The sequence below is a fragment of the Rhea pennata genome, chromosome 2, assembly GCF_028389875.1.
Source record: "Rhea pennata isolate bPtePen1 chromosome 2, bPtePen1.pri, whole genome shotgun sequence".
Classification (NCBI taxonomy): domain Eukaryota; kingdom Metazoa; phylum Chordata; class Aves; order Rheiformes; family Rheidae; genus Rhea; species Rhea pennata.
In genome coordinates, this window is record NC_084664.1 from 70,952,532 (window position 1) to 70,977,745 (window position 25,214).

Genomic DNA, 25,214 nt, shown 5'->3' on the forward strand with positions numbered 1-25,214 from the left:
AACACATGTTTTAAAAGACAAATACCAACAATTCGCTGTCAAATTGGAAGCACATATTTAGCAGAGTGAAACAAGAGTTTGGAAATATTCATTAAGAGGAATGATGAAACAGAGAATCTATTCATCTCAGTGAGATAAGCGAAATGACAGTGATAAATTTACATTATTCTGTAGGGGTCAGGCTGATCTGAGGGAAGAAGAAATCAAGTGTTCAAATACAGAGAAATACTTGTAAAGCAGCAGTACTGAAGAAAACAAAAATCAGAGTTGTAACACAGCACAAACTAAGTATAAGTCCACAATTCTTACTACAGAGGGTGAGAATTATAATGACTAAAGTATGAATTACAAGACTATACAAGTAATTTTTGTCTATTGCTATGTAAAACTGAGCTGCCAGTTGAAATGTTATAATTAGTTTTGGATCCCTCACCTTAAGATAGGTACAAACAAACTAGAATATAAGAGATCTGGGAAACATAACCTGCAATAAAGGCAATTTGAAGGACGCATTTCGGTTTAGTCCAAAAGAGAAAAGATTGAAGAGAATATGACACTGTTCCAGGTATGCCTAAGGTTCTTAAAAAAAAAAAAAAAAAAAAAAAAGTGTCATTGATCGAACAAGAATTAATTAGTTTAATAAGCTGCAAAAGAGATTTAAATAGATTAGAGAAAGATATTCTGCCTGCAGAAAGCAACAAGCACTGTAACACTATGCTCAGGGAGAAGAGGGCACCTGCTTCACCAAAGCAAAGGACCTGACAACAAAAACATCAGCCAAAGATGCTCTTGGCTTATTCATTCCATCTCTTCACTTAACTAGAGTATATTAGCCTCTCAAGTTCCCTGTTGTCCTTACATTTCTGTGATCCAGTGGAACCCACGTTCTGTAATTTGTCAGAAAATCGTATGTGAACCCAATTCAAGCCCTTGTTGCACGTTACCACAGAAGTTACAATCTGACCTGTCATTGCTCTGCATCACATAATATCTATGGCTGTTCAGACAATTTCCAGGCTAAATAACTTGTATCATATTGAGTAATGTAATAATCATATGAAGATTCACTTCACAGTCACTTCACAGTTAAAACTGCAAAATGGTCTTTAAATAGTCTCTAAAATTCACATAACAACAGCATGGAAATTAGCCTGCATGTTTCAAGACCTTTGTAATATTTATGCTAAAAATGCAAGATCACAACCTCAAACAATTTCAAAAAGTACACAACTATGAAAAAACATCCACCAAAACAAGTAACAGCTGCAAAACCAACAAAATAAATACTTTTTCTTCCTTTTTTGCACAGAAAATAGGTGATGTGATTCACAGTGTTCTTGTTTAAATGGCATACCTTTTCTGACTCTATGTTGTTTCCTACCGGACTATTGCCAATTTCTAGCTGAGGACACAGCATCCCAGTGACTGCACAGAGGACATGTCTGATTCACATACACTTCCCACTCTTCAGAGTCTCCTATGATCTTCTCAATTTGCAGTGCCAATAGCCTATTTTTATTTATGGTTCAAATGAAATCTACCCTCTGTCCCAGAAGTTTTGTCACTTCATTATGAGCAGCTTTTAACACAGAGATTTAGCCTCGCAATCTCTTGGGCTATCCCACACCTAGTCCCAGGAGCATTTTCAAATATACTATCCTTGGAGATCCCAAGCTTTAACTTTCTTCCTAGATCACTTCTACTACATACCATAAAAGAGAATTATGGGTGCAATTCCTACATAGAATACAGAAATAAACATGCAGCTTCTCACCTCGTTAGGAGTTATTGTGACCAACCAACAAACCTTTACAAGAGAAGGTGGCTTTTGCAGACTGGCAAGGGTGAGGTGCCCATGAAGCTCAGGGACAAATGGAGGGAATGACTTACCGCAGCTATTGCACTGAAAGCTGACTTTATCTCAACACAGCTGGGAGCAGGGACCCAGAGGGTGGCCTTTGTTTTAGATAAACAGCCATGTCAATGTGAATCAAGTGGTATAAATGTTTCTCCATGAATTAATCAAAAGAGCGTCAATGTCTCCCTGAGTTAGCCACACCAGCATGGAAGGGGAAGCATATGGCTCAGCCCAACATGGAGTATGAAAAATTAACAAAAGAATTTTGAAGGGAGCAATGAGCTTGAGCTGGCTTCAACCCACATATTTCTTCCTGGCAACTGGGGACACCCAGCGTCCTGACAGTGAGCATATTTTAGAGACTGGTAACAGGATCACATTGGTATTGTGTATATTGCAACTGTATATTTTGCCAAGCGTAACTTACACTGGTACTGTGATTTCAGTAAATTGCTGTATCACTCTGAAGATATTCCATGTTACACAGGATTTTTGATTTAGCAAAGAAGTAAATTTTAATATTAAACATTACACCCTCCACGTGTGGAATATCTAGAAGAACCTGATCAGAGTGTATTGGACTCTGACAGATACCAACAAAATCCCCGTAAGTCACTCACTCCAAAAAAAAAAAAAAAAAAAAAAAAAAACCCACAACCCCCAAAAATCCTTAATTCTGAGTACAGGAAGAGTCTACTAGAACTGGAGTAAATTTGGACTGAAAAGGGAGAATTAAAATTAAGATCATAATGGAAATTCAATTCCAAATTTATCAACACTGTAACTTCCATTACTTCATTATAAGGTTTATTTCTAGACACTGAAATGCTCTGATGTAGACTCTTAAGAGAAATAGTTAGGTCTAATTGGATATAATTTGGATCTAATATCCAAAGTACTTCTTTGAAATGACCTTCTCTGTTTCATATATTAGAGGAAATCATGTATTGGTTATTTATTAAGAAAGCCCCCAAAATATTTACCTTTAATCCTCCTTTGTCATCTGGCAACATAGGAACATTTAAGAAATGCCTACTTCTGGAACAAGGCAAAGATGATCTGCTGTTCAGTTTACTCTTGTCTTTGTCTACTTGCATGCATGCTGATGCTAGTAACCGTACAAGTTCTGTGTCTAAAAGAAAACAAATTAATATATTTTGGTCTGTTTTGCTCTCCCCCAAAATGTAACAAATCCTGACTGATATACTAACACTTTCCCTATGAGCGTAACACAATACGTCAGACAATCGATCCAATCCAAATCCAAAATGATCAAATGCCAAGATCTTGTACTTCCTTTCCTTCCATCTTTTTCAGTAGGATATTCTAAAACAGCTCTCAAACACAAAAGTAGATTAGTCCCCAAAACTTTGTTTCTTGGCCTATGTTTCCCACCCATTCTTCCCACACAGCCTCTGCAAGCTTACTCCCACCTCTCTTATAGTATTTCTCAGTATGCGTGCTATTCAGTCAGAATCAGTCATGTGTGATGCAGTGAACTGCTTCCTCTGACACTCTGGTAGAGGGTAAGAACAACACTGGGACACATTCTTTTCTCACCTGACCCAGAAGGGAGCAGAGAAAATGAGTATTCCTTCTTCAAGCAAAGGTTGCAGAAAAGAAGCTTGAAATTAAATCCCAAAGAGAAAGAGGATGTTCAGCCTGGACAATGAAGGGATTGAAAAGACATGGTAACGAAGTGTGGAGAAAAAAAAAAGGGGGGGGGAAAGGGAAAGAAGAGGAGGAAAAGAAAATATGAGATGAAGACAGGAAAGTAAAAAATATTCTGTAAAACTATTTTATACAGAAGCCAGAAAAAGACTGTCAAAAGGGCAGGCAAAAATGACCTACATATTCTCCTTGTTGAACAGAGAACAACCTTATTAGTCTGTCCTACAATTGACCCAATAAACACTTCTTTCAGTAACTTTTTCTAGTCCAGACTTTCATGGACCTCAGGGGATACTCCTAGCAATTTTAATGTATTTCCTAGATTGGAAGGCATGTTTTTCTTCCATTTGTGTTAAGATTACAAGCATTTCCTCAGTGCTCTTTGAAAAAACATACCTGGATCATTCAGCAGCATTATCAGGTCAAAAGCTGTGTATCCATTTTTTGCACGCAGATTAACATCAGCTCCTTGATTTAACAAATACTTTACAACCTCTTTGTTTCTTCAAGAGGAAAAAAAAAGTCACTTATGTTAAAAAAAGAATGTGAACATCCTAACATTTCATTTCCACCCTTCCATGCCAATTGCTCCTCAATTAGAACACAGAGAACAGAGCTTTGCAATAGCAGACTAAGTTTAAAATTTGTCCAGAAGTTATCAGAAGCTCCCATGATTCCTTTGTTAGTCCCCATTTCCTCACTGTGAATTACACTAACTGACATGCAGAAAGTCAGCCTAAAAAAAGCTAATTTGAATAGTGAGTTTCTTAAACTGACTCTTTGACAATGATTTCACGTTTTGTTTCCAAATGCCTTCCCAATAAAAGGCCATTACTGTATATTTTACCTAGGGTAAAAAAGCAGGTAGAAAGACAAAGATCAACCCAGAAGCCATTATACACCATTGGGAACACTTTAACATAACTTCATATTCAGAACAGATATGAAATTGTGTATTTGAAATCAAATTGACTGGAGATAATCTGTAAATTCCAAACACTACTTCATTCAGAGATATAAACTAAATAATTGAGAAGGCACATAATCACTTCCTTGAAGTGCTTAAAATATTAAAACAATTAGAATTAAATGACCACTAACACAAACACCTTCCAACAAAGCTCATAAAAATGAGTCCCATAAAAGGAACTCACCACTCTGTTCCCATTAATGGTCTTCCTCTCTTCTACACCTGAGTAAATAAACAGGGCTTGGTGAAAAAAAACAGTGTACTTCAGTCTACAAAATATGCCAACAGACAATGATTCTGTGGTGAATATATTTAATACAAAACCCAAAGCAGATACTGACCTTGTACAAAAACAAACTCTGGCACACATAAGCAATACAGAAAGAAAAAATGTTAAGTAGCAATAGAAGACTGCAAACTCTAATACTGAAGCTGACAAGTAGATCTCAATCTCTCCACTTCCATAGATTGCTTCTAATTACACTAGATTTTCATTTCTGAACAGACTCAAGACAAAATCAACCTAAAATGAAGGAAGAATGTTCCCCCTTTTCCAACAAAAATTCTTTTTATCCCTACCTCGGCGTACTTCCTAATACATTTTGTCTTCCTCTTAAAAACCTGTCACTCAGCCTGCTTTGCACTCCTCCACCCTCAGGGCACATGGAGCAACACAACCATCTCCCCATGCTGCTGCTGCTGCTCCTGAGAAGGCTAAAGTCAAAGTTCTTGGAGGCTGATGATTTTCCACCCCCCAGGAAATGTAAAGGGCAATATTTGACCATGCAGCTCTCAGCTGCACTCTTTGCTTTCTGGGACAAGAGGAGTGCCTGAACACTGGAAACTGAACACCACCACAGCAGGAGAAAAACAGCTGCACTTTAAAATTACTAGGCACAGAAGCGAATCTTTGCCTTTGTGACGGCCTCATCCATAATAATGGAGAAAGGTTCACCTTCCCCAGCTGGCAATCCTGTACCCAGACAATTCTAAGTGTATGACAGAGATCATGTGTGCAATACCAGGCCTATTTCTGGGGCGTGAATCTTAAGTGCCTCCCTCCATTTATAAAAACCTCTCTGTAGCCTTAGAGAAAGCAACAGTCAGATCTTTGGTGGATGCATCTCAGAAAAGACAATGAAAACTGAAGGCTACATAGAGGACTCATTAGAACAGCTGGAAGACTGGAAAGCACGACATGTGAAAAGGTGACTATTTAGATATAGGAAGAAGAATGAAACTTCTTTATTGCTAGACCTCAAAAAAACATACAACTTACCCATGGTATGTGGCCTGCATTAGCGCTGTCCAGCCATGAACGTTATCCTGTTTGTCAATATCTGCATTTTTCTCAACAAGGAGCTGGACAAGGGGCAGCTGTCCAGTTACAGCAGCAATCATTAATGGAGATGCGCCATCACCATTAGCAATGTTGACCTGACTTGGGTCTTCATCAACAATTTCTTTAACCAACTGAAAGTTTCCTACAAAACAGTAAAACGTAATGTACGTGAGTAACAGATAACTGCTTGGCCACTGAATTAATAGCTATTTTGATTTGCTGACACTAACAATTAGTTGAATTAAAACAGAAAAGGTAAAGTATACTTTCCTTTATATAGTACTTTAAAACATCATGAACATGAAACAACAGTAGATTAATAAGAGTAGATTTATAGGTCCACCATCACTAAAGAACTGTAATACTAGAGGTTCAAACACCAACGCAAAATACTTGCACTGATCTTTTGTTTCTTTAATTGATCAATACATCTATCCTACTACACAAAATTGTGGTATAAGTAGGAGGCACTGTTTTCCCTCCTTTTTTTCTCTACCTGTAGCTTTAGTACAATCCCCTTAAAGAATCATTTTCTGAAATAAATTACTAAATCATGAAGGCTGTATAACCTGCAGTATAACCCATGTGAAGACACTGGCGGGGAATGTTTCTATAAAGTTGTCATAAAATAAAACGTTGTACAAAGAAAACTGATGAGGCATGATTTATCCTCAGCAGGACTAGAATTCTCATCTTATTTTCACAAACTGAATTCACAGAAAGAAGTAATTCTAGAATTAAAGAAAATAGGGAAAAGACACTTTGAAAGGTGACTAACCCTAAGAAGGAAGAACAATACCTTATGTCATACTGACAATATGTCAATATGCCCGTGACAAAGCTGGTTCACTGCTCTTAAAAACCTCTGTCAACAGAGATTCCACAGCCTTCCAAGCAATCTATTCCAGTGCTTAACCTTCTTGTATTCAGAAAGGGTTTTTAATTCCTCTTTGAAAATTTAAACTAAATCTCCTTCTTTGAAATTTAACATCCTTACTTCTTGCTCAAAAGTAACAGATTATTCAGCACACAAGAGGCAAGTAGTCACTGACTCCTTAACTAGATTGTGAAAAATAGTGCAAAATACGCTTCTGAATAACTTTTAAACAGATTTCCCCCTCCTCCCCAACTGTGAATGCAGGTAGGAATACACCCTTTTAAATACATATGAGGTAGTCAGGGTCATCTTAAGCAGAGAGCTTATGCTCACCCTTCTGACTCTAATATCACCCTCCTTTACTTTTTAATGATACATGTCAGACAAAATCAGGAAATAAGCAGCCAAGAAAGCAGATAAAAAAAGAATGTCTGTGACTGAATAAGTACTGTTGCAAGAACAGGGGCAAAAAGCAGCAGATCGTCAACTACAATGTAAATGGAAATATTCTCATCTTTAAAATATCTTCAAATAATAAATTGCTTTATGAACACAGGCTGCCTTCAACTCGAGCACAGGCACAAATATTTTCCTTGGAAAGACAATCAGAATCCCAGATAACCTCCGCAGGCACTTCAATGTACTCATTCAAGTGAAACTAACATCTGCTGGCACTACTCATTTTATTCCTTGGAATAGGAAACATACAAAAGTGGAGAAGTGATTTTTTCATCCCAATCCAGTAAAAGACAGCAGACGGCTTTTTTAATACCAAGCTGTATCACAGACTTTGTTAAACAGAAACTTTGGAGCTTACAGAGACTCCAGAGTTGATTTTGAACTCTGGCCTGAACACTTCTTAACCCAGTTTTTTTTTTTTTAAAAAAAAAAAAAAAAAAAAAAAACAATGTTGCTATCTGTAGCCAAGAATTTCAGAAGAATCAAAAGGCATTTAGTGACCAGTACTCCTCTGGCTCCCCTAAAGCTTCTATTCAGTATTGATATCTTAAAATCTCAAACTAAAAATCACATAAATACGATAAAGGCAGCTGAACTGAATTGTAACTGACCTGAGAAAGTTTTGGTAGCTTAAGTTTAAAGAGTTAACATTTATGAGAGATTCCCATTCTCGCTGCCTATCATATCCTTCTTCCTCACTATTATGTAAGCCATTTCCAGTTCTGGGAGTTTGAAAAGCCATAAAGTTTCTGAGTTGGTAAACTGAAGCTGGTTAATATTCCTTAATGTACTGAAAGGCTGCAAGAGCTGGGACCATTCAGTGTGGAAAAGTGAAGACTGAGGGGGGTCTTTTCAATGTGTACAAGTATCTGAAGGGAGAGTGTAAAGAGGATGGAGTCAGATTTTTCTCGATGGTGTCCACTGACAGGATGAGAGGCAATGCGCACAAACTGAAAGAGGAAGTTCTGTCTGAACACGAGGGAAAAACTTTACTGTGAGGGTGACTCAGCACTGGAACAGGTTTTCCCAGAGAGATTGTGGAGTCTCCTTCCTTGGAGATATTTAAAACTTGGCTGAACACAGTCCTGGGCAGCCTGCTGTAGGTCACCTTGCTTGAGCAGGGGGTTGGACCAGATGATCTCCAGAGGTCCATTCCAACCTCAACCATTCTGTAATTAACAGAATAGCAACTTCTAAACTATTATACCAAACTCAGGATCAGATGTGAATGCTAAGGTCAGCTGCGACTATTTGAAAACATACCTCTAACTTTTCAACAAGAATGCAATGACAATAATACTTCTAAGTAATTTTTGTTGATTTAAAGATGCCTGACAAATCTATTTGGATATATGTCAAGAAACTGGCATTTTTCCTTCAAAATATTTCTCATGTACTATTAAAAAAATCTAAAATCAATCAGTAACTGAGAAGGGTACTAACTCAAAGTTCTCTTTCAGGCTGCAGCTCCATGTTGAAAGAGAGAGGGTGAACCATATCGGAGGCTTCATGATAATGTCACAGTCAGTAGTAGGCACATGGACAAGCTGGCCATGCAAGCATCCCAGTCAGCTGTAAATCCAGCTTTCAGGGATATGTGATCAGATTTTCTGTGCCACAGTCACAGAAAGCATGGCTTCAGTAGCAATTATTAGATCCACTGTTTACACAAGGCTTCACCACATCCAGAGTCTAAGTGCAAATGAAGTCACTGTTGCATAGCATGAAGTCCAAGCCAGTAAGACTTCTGGACCTGTGCTGACTCTGTGCTACACGCTCTGCACAACATTCTTGGATTTGGCAGTATAGTGTGATGGACTGCTAAAACATCAAAACACTTCCATACAAAGTCTGTTCTGCCCAGGTCCATTCTGATTTACCAAATGGTCACAGTTTGGACATCTATTTCCCATGGTTTTCTCCATCTGTCTTCCATCTAACTCCTCAGATTTTAGGAGAGAGTACTAGCTCAGCAGAGATGCTGCAAAGCTTATATTGTATTCTTGAATGCTGCAATAGGAAGACATATTAGCTTAGATTATAGACCTGAGCCAGTGTTGTGCATTCATCCCCGGCCCACTTGAAAATAAGTCCACTAAAACACACAACACTTGGGAGCCTGTTACGGAGAAATATGTAGTAGGTGGCTCTGGAAAAGCAACTCCAGATACAGCCCAGCAGGTGCTGTACAGGATCTAACAGACCCAGCAGGGCAAACTAGCTAACTGCTAGTTACTGCATAGACAGCAGGGTACCCATGCATCATTCTTCAGGAACTGTATTACAAATATTTCTTCACCATCTGGGGCATCTGAGCCCAAATAATGGCAAACTGACTTGAGAAGGAACACATGCACACAGGGTACTCTTTGTGAGACACTCATAGGTCTCATGGGAAACCTCTCAGAAGTTCACTGAGTATAAGATTTATTCTCATGTGAGAACAGTATCTTTCAATGTTTGAAAAAAAAATAACTTTTTTATTACTGAGTGGCTCAATTTTCCTGACTGTCTATACAGCTAGGACAGTAGGCTGTAGGTGTTATAATACAGTTGAGAACATTTAAATAGCAAATCAGCAAATATAAGAGCAAGAGCTAGACAAAGTTCAAACACTGAACCACTCTAGCATGTCAGAGAGACTACAAATAGTGTAGTTTTCTAGACTGTGATATATGAGGAACTTCAGGAGGAAGAGAACAGTCCTGTTTCCCAATCCTATGCCATCAGGTGGCAAGACTCAGGCCAAATACATCATCTCAGCACCTTTTCCTGCGCTAGGAGATTCAGGAAAACAGGTAACCAGAATGCACTTTGCCATCCACTGAGAGTGCAGCCTACCAGTGTCTGGAACAAACTGCAATCAACAGGATGAACTGGCTCTTTCTGTTTCCCAATGAACGGATTTTTTGTATGCTCATGAAAAGTAACTGTTACTCATAAGAGCACAGGCAGGAGTCTGAGATACTCTTTTCTTGTAACACCTTTAAAGAATAATTACAATGTTCATATGGAGTAGAAGACAACATATTTTTGCACCAATCATCATTTTTGTTTTCAAGTTCAGTTGCTTTCAAGTTGCTTCAAGTTCAGCAAAAAGAGCTTTTTAAAGCAAGCATGGACTTGGAATAACTGAAACTACTAAATCACATCATTTTGGGATGAAGGACACAACCATGAGCTGTAAACACAGACTACAGAAATAATTGGTTTTAAATTAAAAAAAAATAAATAAAATAAAGACACAAGTAAAAAGAGAATATATTGTCTCATTTTCCCATTTTACCAAACAAGTGTGCCCTGCAGTTACAAGAACCAGACATGGAAAAATCCTGTCAGTACTCACCCAATTTCAAAGCATGAAAGACATCAGGTTGCCTCTTTTCTGTATCTGGAAAGATATAAATAGTTGTGTTAACAACTACTACAAAAGTAAAGTTTACTAGTAAAGCTTGTGTAGTAAAAAAAAAAGTAAACAAATTCTACATAAAAATTACTATAAAACATTTGTTTGGACATACAGAATCAGGAAGAAAGAAAGCACCCGTAACCTTTATATTACACCTTTGGGAGGAGTGGTTCACCTGTACGGCTTTCTGTGCAGAGTTAACATTACCAAAATACATTATCAGTAAAGGTTTCTTCTTTTCAATGTCTATTCTGTATCAGAAAATGGTATTTAGAAACTTCTGGGTTTCAAGTCAGAGACTAAAATGTCAGTTATAGAGTCAAAGTAAGGTTCTGTGGAATGGTGTAATCCTCTGTGCAGGCACAAACATTCAACAAGTAAAGGACTGTTTTGAAAAGTGACTCAAAAGGAATTTTAAAAGATGTTCCTTTTTTCCTTTCCTCCTCTCTTGAGTATTGCCAGATTAATTTGTGAAGCTCACAAAGATACTGGTGATTCAACCACACAGCTTGTTTGCTACTTGTGCATTAACATAAATCGTTCAGCTCCCAGCTCTTCATCCTCAAAATAAGAAGTGTAATTATTACGAAGTTAAAATATTTTGAGTGAAGATTCTTATCTCCTATCAGCTTTCAAAGTGCTTTGAAACTGCTGGCACAATGTAGGATGAGGAAAAAAACAGTGACTTATTTTGTTCCTTCCTTTTCTGACTCAAGTTAGAAAAACACATCCTTCTCTTTCTCCCAAAGTGTTACTTACACTACAGAACGAATAGGGTAAAAAAAACATAAGGAAAACAAGATGTAGGGAGATCTCCTCAGTCTGAATCTGCCATTTTTACGATAATGAAAAAGAGGTTAATGTTCATAGCTTGAGTTCAAAGGAAGTTATTTTTAATTGTTGACAAGCCTGAAAAAATGATGAGAAGGTCTTAAGATACTTTAAGGCTGGGAACTGAAGCTATGGGTCCTAGGTTTATTCCCAGTTAAAAAACCCTTCTTAGAGAAAAAAACTGTATGAGACCATCATTTGTTGGGCAATGGATTTCAAAACCTAAGTTAAGGAAAGGCCTAGACGCTCTGTACTCAGCATACGAAAAGCCTGAACAAGAGGCATATTGAGGTACTGGAAGAAAGGGTTGTGCAGCTTGAAGCAAGGACAGGGACATGATGCAGAGAACAAGGCTTTTTCAGGCAGTTCAAAATTTTGTTACTGAAAAAAGCCCCAAAATGAGAGTCACTTTTGTTTGGGATGCAAGTTGCCCAATCTACAGCAATGGATGAGAAGACGAGTTCTTTTTCTGCTGCCTTACATCTGAGCAAAAGCACAATCCTCCCCCCCCCCCCCCGAATATACTCCAATGTTCAAAGCTATGGTCAAAAATCACTGTAGAAATATCTGGTTTTTTACCCCTCCCTGCTCCAATTACTATGCTTTTACTGATGAAAACTACCCCTCAGCAGAGGTGACAAGAACATGCATCTGCTTTTAATGCAAAGTCTCCTATTCTAAGCTAAACAGCCTTCTCCAACAGTTTAAGCTGAATTGGATGATTAGGGAAGACTTCTTCTCTACACTGAAACTAATTCATGTTTATTGTCAAGAGACCAGTCACAGCCAAATGTCTACAGTTAGCCAGTTCTGTCAGGTGGCAGTATGAGAGTCTGAGCTTCAACTTAACTTACGAGTCAACATGTGACTAAGTTAAAATCTTCTCTGAAGCAGAAAGAAATGTCAGATTTCTGTCCTTGTTTCTTAAAGTAAAAAGGAAGCTTGACCTGTAAGAATGACACCAGATTTAAATAAAAATTTACAAGTTTTAAGCAAGACAGGTACGGCTGTATTGGGACTGTGGCCATGTCCACACTGCAGTGTAATACAGAGATAACTACCTAAGCTTTAAATAAGCCTATGTGGGTAAAGTACCAGAGAGCTCAGAGTGGACTAACTTACCCTGCAGACTTTCTGCCACCAGGGCTGAGTTGTAGCACCCAATCCAAGTTCTTTTGAGGGCTAATCATTTTTAAGGTTTTAAAGAAAGTACTCCAATGAGGAAAAATCCAAATGTCTATCCTCTCCTGCAGCTTTTCTAAATCCTCTTCTTAAGCACCTCCCAACATCTGTCTACTTTATAAAGCATAAATATCTTGAAACATGTCCCCAAACAGCCACATACAGAATAAGGTCTCAAACTTTGAAATGACTTATTGACGCTCAGATGTCCAAAGCAGTGTCAAAACCAAACTGTCTCACTTCAGAAGCAGATTTAACACCTTTCTGTTAGCTTCAGACTTTTGAAGAAGGAAAAAGAAGCACATCTATGACACTTTAATATAATTAGCATAAGATACTAATAACATTTTTATAGAACCTGCTAAAAAAAGAAAAGCTAAGTTAATTTGGAAAGATATCTTGGAGATATATAGTATGAACTTTTCTTCATCTTTATATATTAGTAATTTCTCATTTTATTTATTCACAAAGAATTTTTAAGAAACTAAATTCATTAGCATTTCAAACTGATAGATAACAGTGAGTAGCTGTGACCTCTCTTTAATAAAAATTACATGCAGAAAACTACCAACAAATTATGAACTTAGTAATTCAAGTACTCAAAAGCTAGAAAATTACTAGTAAAAAACGGGTAACAAAAGTTAAAAAATTATTAACAACATATTATTCTATTCTGTACAGAATAATCATTTTTTAGTGTGCAGTATTGTATATACTATTTTAGACTGGATAAAAAGCATTCGTAGTCAAAGTTAGCTCACCTATTCCTAAACCTTGAGATCATCTAACAAAAAGATATTACCTCTCTATATAAAATCTTCTATTTCTTATACTCTTATCATGGCTACAGCTACACTACTGCCACACACTCTTCAATGACACAATCATAGAATGTTTCTTCATCAGGTCTCTTCTCTCATTCAGTGCACAAAATGGATGCATTAAAAAGCAGATTTAAAGCAACCATAAAAGCATTTCTTAACTTCATTTTACTTGAGATATGCATTGAAGTAATGTGCTTTTAATCTAGTTTGCATACACACAAGCACAGAGTATGTGCAAATGCAATAATGCATGCATACGTGTTTGGAGGGAGCAGGATCCTATGAAATTGAGGTTAATTCACTGATCAGAAGTTTTACACAGATATTTAATCTCGATTGTGACACTTCAACTGTTGGAGATTCCACACCTCTACTCACTCACTCCGGGTCTTAGTTCTGCTGCAAAATATATTTCCAATTCAAATCTTTTTAATGTTAACCTCAACAAAATTTTTCTTTGGCTGACAAATAAAGAGGCCCTGCACTACTGGATTTTTTGTGCTTATTTAGACACTTTATTAATCACATTGCTTAATCACCTCACTATAAAACTACATAGACTGAAATTCTTTAGTCTTTCACCGTAAAGCAGGCTTTCTAGATTTTATATTTATTACATTTTCTTTGCGTTTGTGGTATCTTTTCTTTGACATCCTCTCCAGTTTTCAACATCATTAATTCAGTGCTAAGTCAAGTAGGTCTTTTTCATTTTCTTCCTAAATAAACATTGTATCGTGCATTTTAAAGATAAAAATAAACAGTAAAGAAAACCTTTCAAAATGTCTCAAACACAATTTTCGCTGCAGAAGAGGAATTCTGTCATGCTAGCATGGAAGAAATCTGTGAAGTTGGGTATGCCTGCCCTACCCAGGTGTTTCTACACCAACATCTCCTAGATCAAAGAAATTTAGTTACATGTTTTAAAGAACATAATGTTCATTAAAAAACAGCCCTTCAATTTGAAAATATATAATCAAGACTTCAAGAAAGCTGAACAAATTAATGCTCCATACCTGCCTGAGGTCTGACTGTTGTTACAGATTCCAGGTAGTCCTTCATGTCTTTGTGTTTGAAGCTGACAGAGATTTCAAAGGGCGTTTTATGTAGTACATTCTGGTGATCAGGATTGGCACCTTTGTCCATGAGCTGCTGGGCCAAGCTCACCTTTCCGTTAACAGCCGCCAGCATTAAAGGACTCCAGCCTACTGTCTTCACAGTGTAATTACAGTCAGCTCCCCAGTCTAGTAACAGACGGACCACAGCCTCATGTCCATGCTGGGCAGCTGCCAAAAGGGGGGTGATATCTGGTAGGTCCTCTCTGCTGCTATTCAGTAAGCTTGTACTAAAATGGTCATAGTTGTCTACAAACGCTCCAGATTCCAGCAACAGCTTCACCATGCTGATGTGGCCACCTCTGGAAGCCATTGTGAGCACGCTGGCTCCTAACTTGTTCTGTGCATTGAGATCAGCACCATTCTCCAGCAGGATGTGAGCCACGCTTATATGTCCAAACCTGGCGGGGAGGGGGGGAGAGAGAAGGTGGGCAGAAGGGCAGATAATGAATTCCTGAGCTGGCAGAAGTTTCTCACAGAAAACTAACATACTATTAACATGGAAAACCTGGTTATCAAATTGGTCTATCGACTAATGGAAAGTACTGAGATACTATATGGCATCATGTACACACCACTTGTCAGTGGACAAAAATCAGTCAGAAATCAAATTCAGCTTGTTTGCACAAGGTAATTTTCTGAGGTCCTAAGTACCATGGCTACAATTGATTGAGTGGAATAAAAATTTCAATCAATGAATGTTGAAGAAAGAAAATATATCAGACCACTTCATGAAATGGTTAGACAGTCTTTCGTATTTGCATCATCTCTTCCTTTCCAGTTTCATCATTAAGCCAGCCTCAATACCACTTGACTGTCAGAGGTTCTCGTAATTTGTCAGGAAGCTAGCCACATACCCAACCAGCTCACCACCAGTGAGAAAATAGAAATCCTTTATCCCTCCTCAGCCGAGGAGACATTACTCATTTTTATAAACATAATACATATATACAATATATTTTGTGCTTCTTGCTGCAGATATTATGCATTATTATATGCTTGTGCAGTGTTTAATGCAATCAAGCTTGAATCTAGAAAGTAGCTCTTCTACAGTGCAAGAAAACTAATGTTTCTTGAAGAATCGCTACAGAAGGCTACTAACCACTAACAGCATACAAAAGACTAGTTTCCTTATCTTTCTTCCAGAAAATACACAGTTGCAGAATGAACCTTCTAGGGACTATCTAGTCCTTCGGTCTATCCATATAGCTTTGGATATATAGCATATATCCATACAGCATTGTGCCTGTCACCACAGCAGATCCTCAGCTACTGTGCACACAGTTAATGTTATGCATATGTGCACAACATTACTACAGGACTAAATATAGCCGAAAAATTAAACACATGCACAGTTTGAACCTATGTTTGAAAGGACTCTGTTCTCCTCATTTCTTTAAAACAATTATAAGATTATGGTGATTTGGGTTTATTGTTTTTAGAGAACAAGTGTAAGGCTTTCATTAAGGCAAAAAAATCCAATAATATTTCTGTAATGCTTATCCCTTCTCCCCCCCTTTTTTTTAAGTCTTCAGAAATATTAAATTGTTGAACCTTGCCTTCTGTGTTCTTACTGGAAAACTAGCTGTGTGACTCATTCTTTAGGAACTTTCTATGGGCTTTAATTGAACGGAGAATGCTGACTTTCAAACAACTTTTTTTCTTCCAAGTATTTTAATCTGTTATGAAACCCAAAAAACATTTCTCAATCATATATTCAATTATTATAGGAAAACTCTGTCCTCCAATTTTGCAAAATATGTATGAGAATCCACAGAGTATTCATATATGGAAAGATAAGCACAAATGCAAGCATTAGCAATACTGCAACCTTTTGTAACTCAGTAATGAGTGATATCAAAACTATTGTGATAAAGAAAAATATCCAGTTTTATCATTAAAATTGTAAGAAATAGTTTTTCATATCCTCCAGTAAGCCATTTAGGGAAATAAGGAAAAGCCAAGTGAAATGAAGCATTTCCATTTACCTCATTATGCTTTAAAACAGAAATTTCTCAACAGGTAGATTAAAAAAAAACAAAATTAATTAAAATCATGTATGTGTTTTATGTCCACCTAGTGAAAAAAGAGGCATAGCATTTCACGCCTAGGTTACCTTCAAATACTCAAGAAGCAGCAATTCCACCTTAGTTTTACTCATGAATTAATGAAACATACCTACAGCTTTGATTACCACATTTTTAAACACTAGCTTAACAACCCAGGCACCCACAGCGAGAGAAAACAAACAAAAAAAGGGGGGGAGGGGGAGAAGTTAACGCTCAATTTCTGCATTTATTTAAATTTACAGCTAACAATTCATTTTCAAGTCCGAGTCATCTTTAGGAAAGGGGGCAGGTGACTATTTAAATCTACCACAACACCCACCAACCATAATACCCACCTTCAGAACACAGATGTATTAATCGGCCTGCACAACGTGGCATTTCGCTCGTGCAGCGCACACGGGCGCTTACGAGGGTGGCAGCCCCCCCCCCCCCCCCGGAAACCCCGCGGTCCCCAGCCCTCGGCCCGCCGGGGGCAGCCGGAGGGGCGCACAGCGGCGGGCCGGGCGGCCGGCCGGGCGGAGCCTGCCCCGTGGCCGCACAGGCGGACGGAGACGCCGCCCGCCCTAGTCCTACCTGGCGGCCTGCATGAGCGGGCTCCAGCCGTAGTGGTTGCGGCTCTGCACCGAGGCCCCTTTCCGCAGCAGGAACCGCACCAGCTGCTCATGGCCACCGGCCGCCGCGAACTGCAGCCCCGTGTTGCCGGCCTCGTCGGTGCCGTCCACGGGCAGGGCGGCGGGCGCCACCGCCCCCTCGCCACGGGGCTCCACCGCTCCCTTGGCGCTGCCTGCGGCCTCGGCGCCGCCGCCGGGCGGCCCCAGCAGATGCTGGGCGGCCTCGCAGTCGCCCTGCTCGCAGGCGCGGAGGAGGAGCTGCACCGGCGCGGGCACCCCGCACTCCCCCATGGGGAGCGCTGCGCGGCCCAGCCCGCCGTGGCTCCGGGACTCGGCGCCCGCGGGGCGGGCGCCGCGGAGAGGAGGAGCCGTTCCGGCCGGAGGAGGTGGTGGAGGGGGCCGGGCTCGGCTTCGTGCTGCAGTTACTCATTACTAGGCCGGGAGACATGTTCTGCCTGGCTAGCGCAATGTTCTTTCCCCCAGCCACCACAGCAAGTCTTCATTATAGCGCTCACTCATTCTCACTCAACATAGTCTTTTTTTCCCTCACTTTGTAACACGAATTCTGCAGTTTAGCTCAGTCATTCTGTGCCAGGCCCACTCTGGTTATGTTATCCTTCACCCTGTGCTTCCACCTCCTACTGCATTTTTCTTTGAACTCAATTTACATCCAAGTGATTCCCCAACAAAAATATATTCCCCTCAGACATTGCCAACCTGCTCTTCTGCTGGCTTAAGGATTTGAGCATAAGACTCAGATGACCTGTGGCGTGGTGGTGGTTGTTGGCCCGCACCTCCTTAAAATCCAAGTATCTAGCTTCAGCCACCAAGACAACCTGAAATCTTTTCCAGATTATATTGATTTACAACAGCTAAAGTGAGGGGAAAAAATCAGAGCACCAATGTAATAACACTCTGAGTACAGTTGACCAATCATTTTAGAATATTGTATTGTGTCCTTGTTAGTCCTGGCAAATCACTGTTAAAAATTGTGACTGCAATAGCAGAGTATGTTACTCACTGAAATGAACCAATGGTGGAGAGTTTGGGAAGCAAGGACTAGAACAGGTTACAGGCAAGGTAGTGAAACCATCAAATGCCACTAAAATTAAGCCATTTCAAGCCATTGAATTTACACAGTGGCTTCTGTAACTTTGATTTTATGTGGCTTTCTTCCTCTGATCCACTTGCAAACATGGCCTACAGGATCTTCATGGCAAAGGCCCAACAAAATACACCTGGAGAAGGACTCCAGGAAGTAAGAGTACTGGCTGTGTTTGTGGCAACTCATACCAGTTCTTTGGGGAAGGACGGAACTAGATCTTTACAGCTAATAAAAAAAATAATTTACACCTTTGCAAATTTATTATTATAGAAAGAATGTGACAGATTGCTAAACTGAGTAAATATTCAGTCATACCTCCTCCATTATACATATCCTGTTAAATACCATCTTTAGGCATAAAAATGCTTATGCTGGACATCATCTAAGGCAAGATACTTGGCTGGGTAGAGTCAGCCTACTCCAGCACAACCATTCTTACATTAATGCTGTATGGGAAGCTTGTCATAATGACTAAAACTGGACAGTCAATTGCCTTCATATGAGATTTCAGAGCTTGAACAAATGGAAAGGAAAGAGTAGTTAATGCAATACCTTATTTAAGATTCAAGAAAACTGGCTCATACTTATCATATTAAGGTGCATGCTTGGTTATTATTCTAATTAGTGACAGGCTCACTCCAGTTTATCTTTGAAATAAGCTGTTGAACATGTTGATCATACAAATTTATGCTATGTAGCTGATGATTATGCTATCGTATTTACAAGTGAATTGAAATTATAGACAAAGGATATGCATTTAATAAGGAACCTTACAGCAAAAGATGCAACTCTTGTTTTAAGGAACTCATTAAAAAGTAATAAAAAATATTGGTTGGGGTTTACAAAAATGAGAGAGGATATTATTCACACTAAATTCTGCTGCTGTCATCTGATGGTCACTGCTGTCTTCAGTCAGCATCCTAGGCATTTATACAGGTAGGATCACTTGATGAGTTCTACCACTGATGGGAGAATCAAAATACAGCTGAGAGAAGAAAAATAATCAAATCTCTTAGGAAATGAATCAAGTGCTACTCTTACGGTCATTCAGCACCAAGTCCTCTGGGAAATATAGGATTTGGCTTCTTCACCAACAAACAACCTAAGTCTTTCAAACTAGTTACTAGTTTACAACAATGGGGAGTTCTTAAGCAAGAAGATAGGAGGAAAAAACTCAAGATTCTCAAGTGCAGACCGTGCGTTAGACCTTTGGAAGATCCACTGCATCTGCATTTTTCACAGTCAGTGGAAAACACATTGTTTTTGTCAATAAATTGCTTCATTCGGTAGGTCAATGTTGGATTGCACTAAGACTAACATAGGTATCATTTAAAATGACAGAAAAGAAGTAAAGAATGAAAAAAATGACTTTAGACTAAAGGAGATAAAGAAAACTGCAAGGAACACCAAGAAAGTAGAACAGATAAGGCAAGACCAAACATGTAAGGCCAAAATTTCTGAAACTTTTCTAACAGAAGTCTCCACTGAAAGTGATATCAAAACCCCAGCAGGGAGATAAATGGTCCAATGTAAGCTCTATCAAAACTATTCATAATATGAGGTGACAGAAAGAAGATAAACCTAGAATCATCTTTCTACAAGAGACAGGATTCATCATTTGCAAAACAAAGCCTAGGAAAACATTTGGGTATGTAAAGTTGCCTGTGCAACTTGTAAAGTAAGTATAATATGATGAATGTGCCAGTAGAGTTATAAAATGGCCAGATAGTAGGACAAAAAAATCTATTGTTCCTACAGTGCTAATACGATGCAATACAAATAGACATATCCTCATACCATCAAACAGGAGAAAATATCTACTTCAGATATAATTCAGGGTCACATAATAGGAAAGACTGTAGAACTACCATCCTAAGCCAAAGCTTCAGAAAGGCACAAATGCAAGTAGCAAAGAAATCTTTGCTGATTGACTGAGTACCTGACTCAGTCATAATCTTCATTACAAAAGTTTGGAGAAATTATAGCATCTCAGATCCCCAAATATGAAGCCATATTTGTATGGCTATTCAAGGAGTAAAAGGCTTATTTTCTACTCTAAAACCTTACTGATGTGAATCACAAGAAAGGCATATTTCTGAGAAAAAGAAAATTGATGTTCTTAAGATGTGTTGTGCATGAAGACTCTTGTATATTTCCTTAGTGAGTATAAAATCGGTACAGATATTAGAAACACCATCAGAGAAAAATGTGTCCAGTATCATTAGATTCATATTTATTAACATTGATCTTTTCAGGCATAGAAATAACCTTGAAAAAATGACTAAAAAGAATGGTAGTGAGTGCCTACAGTGCGGAGTGACTAAGATGAATTCTGCCGCTTAATATCTCTTTCAGTTCCTAGCTCAGAATTCTGATCATGGCATAAATAAGAGGTCTCCATTTTGTCTACTGTGAACATCTGCTATAATTTTGTGATGAAATTCTTTAATTTATATCTTTCTGAATAAGCCATAATTTTGTTGAAACTTTCAAAAGCTGTTTTGAAACTCTGCATTTTAATTCACTATGTCCACACAAGAATGAAAAATAGGTCACATTTCAAGTGTTATAAACCTTGAACAGTCCCTTCAGTAACATGTGTACAGAGCAGCAGTTCTGTTATAATAGATTCTGACAACTATTTGCTAGTCATAGCTTTCTTTATGTACAGTATCTATTCTAATATCTGTAGTATGTGCTATTTTAGCTAAAGGGAACATTTATGCAACAATATATACCTGTAACAAGTATTTCTGTGCCTTTCGCATGTAATTCCTTACTATTTTTAAGCTATTGTGGCTTGCATATGGTCCTCTGAGCAAGATATTTGGTATGTAGGTGTACACTTATATGCATGTATGTATGTACATATATGGATGATATAGATCTGCAAACCACTACAGGTTAGGTCCTTTGCACGTAGAGTCAGCTGAATAAAGTCAGTTTGTATTGGCTTGCCTGTATCAGAATTACCCAACGTTCTTCAAGATACAACATATCATGATACAAGGCCCGTGAAATAGTTGACAGTCTCTATCTCAGTCGTCAAGTCAGTGTTTTTATGCCATTTTATTTTTAGGCCTGCGTATTCTTCCTCTCCTCTAAATGCCTGATGTGCTCTGTCTCTGCCTACTCACCCTGCACCCAAGTTGCCTCTACACTCAAAGGCTGCCTGTGAGACAACCATGCTGGAGCATAGAGAACTGTATCAGCTGCCCTTCAGCATGCACACATAGGTGAAAAAGCAAGGCCTAATCTCCTTCACTTCTTGTCCACATTATGCAGCTACTGCAAATAACCACACCTTGAACACAAACAAAATATTAAAAAAATCCTAGGTGCTAGCAGAACAGTGAGATGAATAATATTCTAAAAATACAGCTACACTTGTGCCAACAAAAGAGAGAATAAGCAGCCAAGGCTGAGGGAGGGAGCTGTTTCTTTGCAAGGCAAATGATATTTTATGCACATTCAAAGTGACTGTGAACCCATGCGTCTTTGTACTTTATAACTTAGATGAATCCTCCTTTTTTTTCCCTTGAGGAGATTTTCTACCTGTCTGTAATATATTTCTCCACCGTTTTCCTCTGATACTTGCTTTTTTTTCGAGCATATTTCGAGCGGTGGGGCGGGCCACCGGGAGGGAGGAGCCGGCGGCGGAGCCGGGCGCGCTTCCTGGAAGGGGTGAGGGGTGAGGGTTGGTGCTAGCACAGTTATGCGCTTTGTGCAGGTTTGAGAAAACTTTGCGAAGTTCGCTCGGGGCGCGCTTCTCCGCGTCCTCGGCTGCCCGCCGGGATGGGCAGCCGTGTGCGGCGCGGCATGTGCTGGGGCAAGCGGGGCCGCGGGCCCCGCGGTGGGGGCGCGCTGCTGGCGCTGGGGCTGCTGGCGGCCGTGGGCTTCCTGGCGTGGCGGCATGGCCCTCCGCCCCGCGCCGCCCCACCGACGCCCGCCGACGCAGCGCGGCTGCGGAGACCTGTGTACGAGAAGCCCACCCCGGAGCCGGGGGCGCTGGGGGAGCTGGGCCGCGCCGTGCGCCTTGAGCTGAGCCCGGCCGAGCTGCGCCTCCAGGAAGAGAGCATCCACCGCCACCAGATCAACATCTACCTGAGCGACCGCATCTCGCTGCACCGCCGCCTGCCCGAGCGCTGGCATCCGCTGTGAGTACCGCTCCTGCCCACGGAGCCTGGCCGCCCGCCGCACAGGGGCCGCCCCCGCGCCGCTCCTACCTGCCGCCGCCACGGGTGGCCGGGCCGCGCGGGAGCGGCGCCCATCCGACTGCCACCTTTAAGATCACGGGGTCAAACCTGTGCCATTTCATCCGGCTTCTACTCTTCTGAAGGGTAGGAAGGTAAACACGGTGATGGTAGGTGTTTACCTGGGAGAGGTCGATTTCCTGCACTAGAACCACCATTAGTTTAACCTTTATAAATAATGGCATCCTGCAGTGTTTCATCTGCTGCTGTCCCCTGCATTGATCGCTGTTTAGGGCAATTTAGGCAGCATACTTTTAAAATCAGCCCCAGCTTTACAAACATTATGCTTCCTAAACTTCCACTTTTTGCTGTACTTGGAGTAAAACCTCTTCTGCCACACTGTATAAAGCAGATTGTTTTGACAGCAAGAGTATTCACTTACTGTAGAAATGTCCACAGAGGTGCACAGTCACCTTCTAAACTGAGACTTAACCTGTTTCTGGATAATCTGCTTCTGGGATAATTGACCAAGGATGCTGGCATCAGTAAATTTAAAATAAGATTAGGTGCTGTTGGATGAGATGGTTCCAGTTCAGGCAGACAACAGGTCACGGGAGTTGTGGTGTCTGTGGTGTACAGCAGGTCTGAGTGTACAGTCGGTTCTGGCCTAATGCGTATACTCTGTGTTGTTCAGTCATTCTCTGAAAGGGCTGTCCTGTTAACCGAAGAGCCAGTCAGTGAGAAGAAGAATCTTAGAACAGAGTTGACCAATTATGTGTCTCCAGCCAAAGGGGAGAGTGCCATGGCTGCTATGAACTCCTCAAAGTCCCTCACTCTGTTTCACTTGGGCTTAGCTTCAGCCAGTTTGTTCATTTTACTGCAGCAGGTTTTATGGTAGTAAAGAAAAAGCAAGGCTCTCTCTGCCATGTGTTCACTTCACTGCAGTTTTACTTGTCCAGTAGTTCACCCAATTCTGTGTATATGTGCTGAATCTAAAAAGTGAATCTTATGGGAACTATTAAAAATTTACAATGGAAGTGCAGGGACTTTTTATAGTAAATTTAAACCTGACAATAGCCTTACTTCTCTCATTTAGCTTTCATTCTCCCCTTAGAAGCAGTTTGTAGACCACAGGCTGAAAGGACTGTTCTTGTTGCATTTCTATAGCAAAATTTTAAATTATTTTAATGAATTGTTTGGACTTCTGCCATTTCTCCCAGACAAGATTTTGGAGGAAAAGGAAGATCATTTGTAGAGCAGAGGATGTGATAGAGGAGGGGAAAGAGAGAGAGATTCTTGAGAAGAAATTAATGTAAGTGAGCAGATGGATCTTGTTACAATGACACATCCTTTTCTGATTTGAATATCTGAATGTTTCAGCAAATATTGAAATGACAAAATCTATCCAAACCAGAAGGATTGCAAAGCATCAGTGACAGAGTAAACATAATCTCAGCTGTAATTGTGTTCTAAATTAGGATTGCATTTTACTGGTTTAGTATTTCCTGATACATTGAAGTGCTTCGTGCCTTTCCACACAGTTAAATTGTAGCAGAAATAATACAGCATGTATCCAGTTCACAGAGCAAGTGTAGAAAAGCTCCCCAAAGACATTTTTGCAATAAAATTGTTACTGCCTTTCTGACAAAGGAAGATTGTATAAGATACCTAAGCCAAAAAACTACTGAAAATGGTATCAACAAGCCTGTACTGATATAAAATTTATCGTTTGGGACTTCAGTGTAAGATTAGAGGCTATATGTCAAGTTGAGGAAAAATATGATTTAGAGTCTTTAAGTTTGGTAATGCTTGGCCATTCATGATCTCTTGCCCATATTAGGTAGAAAGGAGAGATTACAACGGTAGGAAACAAATAGTAATGGGAGATTTCAACTCTCTCTGCAAATGATGCAGAGGTTAAATTTTTAGATGTGAGCCGTGAAACCACTTGGCACCTGAAGACCAGAAGGTGACAAATACATCAGGTTCTAAATGGAGAACTGGAGAACTAAGCCTCAGATCTGTTCCAGACAAGCTATTTAGAACCTGTAGTAAGGCACTGAAATAGTAATGTATAGATAGGTGTGTTCTATTGAGAAAGAGTCAACCTGTTTTTTGTCAAGGATATCATGTCTCACAAATCTGTTCGGGTTCTTGAAGGAGATAACAAATATATGGATAAGAAGAATGTAGTGTGTTAGGATTTCCAAAGGCTTTTGACAAGTTCCCTATGCAGCTGTAAAATAAAGTGGAAATTTCTTACATTTTTAAATAACTGGTTAAAAGCCAGGAAGCAAGGTTTTTTTTTTTTTTTTTTTTTTTTTTTTTTTTTTTTTTTTTTAGTGGAGGAGGGTCACTGATGAAGTGCCATAGAAATCTGTGTTGACCTAGTGCTATTCAGCCTATGGTATGACTTCCATAAAGAAATGACTAATTCAGCCTGGAAGACACACAGACCAACGAAGGAGGTATATGGTCAAACCCTGTAAAATCATGAGGAGTACGGAGATGGTGAAGAGGGCTCAACTGTTCTCTTCTGAGAGAGGAGTACTAGGGAATCAAATGAAACTACTGGTTTGCATGTTCAAAACAACATCAGGATTGGTTCTTTTTGTAAAGGCCAAAAATGGCCTTTTTGAAAAGGTTCTTTTCTTCACTTTACAAAGAAGTATTTGATGTAGGACTTTCTAAGAGTTCAGAG

At 39.6% G+C, this 25,214-nt stretch overlaps 2 protein-coding genes across 5 annotated transcripts in view; one reads left to right on the top strand and one right to left on the bottom strand.

Annotated features, from left to right (window-relative positions):
* ANKS6 (ankyrin repeat and sterile alpha motif domain containing 6) overlaps positions 1-17,538 on the bottom strand; it is a 36,738-nt gene extending 19,200 nt beyond the window's left edge. For all 3 annotated transcript variants that reach the window (XM_062569693.1, XM_062569691.1, XM_062569692.1), the window contains exons 1-6: positions 17,178-17,538; positions 14,437-14,936; positions 10,524-10,568; positions 5,779-5,983; positions 3,926-4,032; positions 2,842-2,990 (exon numbers count right to left, since the gene is read on the bottom strand). In XM_062569693.1, the coding sequence (XP_062425677.1) occupies positions 2,842-2,990; positions 3,926-4,032; positions 5,779-5,983; positions 10,524-10,568; positions 14,437-14,936; positions 17,178-17,506 (1,335 nt within the window). In that variant the 5' untranslated portion in view covers positions 17,507-17,538. The remainder of the gene's footprint in view (positions 1-2,841; positions 2,991-3,925; positions 4,033-5,778; positions 5,984-10,523; positions 10,569-14,436; positions 14,937-17,177) is intronic.
* Positions 17,539-22,015: 4,477 nt separating this feature from the next.
* Positions 22,016-25,214, top strand: part of GALNT12 (polypeptide N-acetylgalactosaminyltransferase 12) — a 46,267-nt gene continuing 43,068 nt past the window's right edge. Inside the window, exon 1 of one of the 2 annotated variants that reach the window (XM_062569694.1) lies at positions 22,016-22,477. In XM_062569694.1, the coding sequence (XP_062425678.1) occupies positions 22,116-22,477 (362 nt within the window). In that variant the 5' untranslated portion in view covers positions 22,016-22,115. Of the gene's footprint in view, positions 22,478-23,752; positions 23,826-25,214 lie in introns of those variants that run through there. The other variant, XM_062569695.1, reaches the window with a different exon arrangement.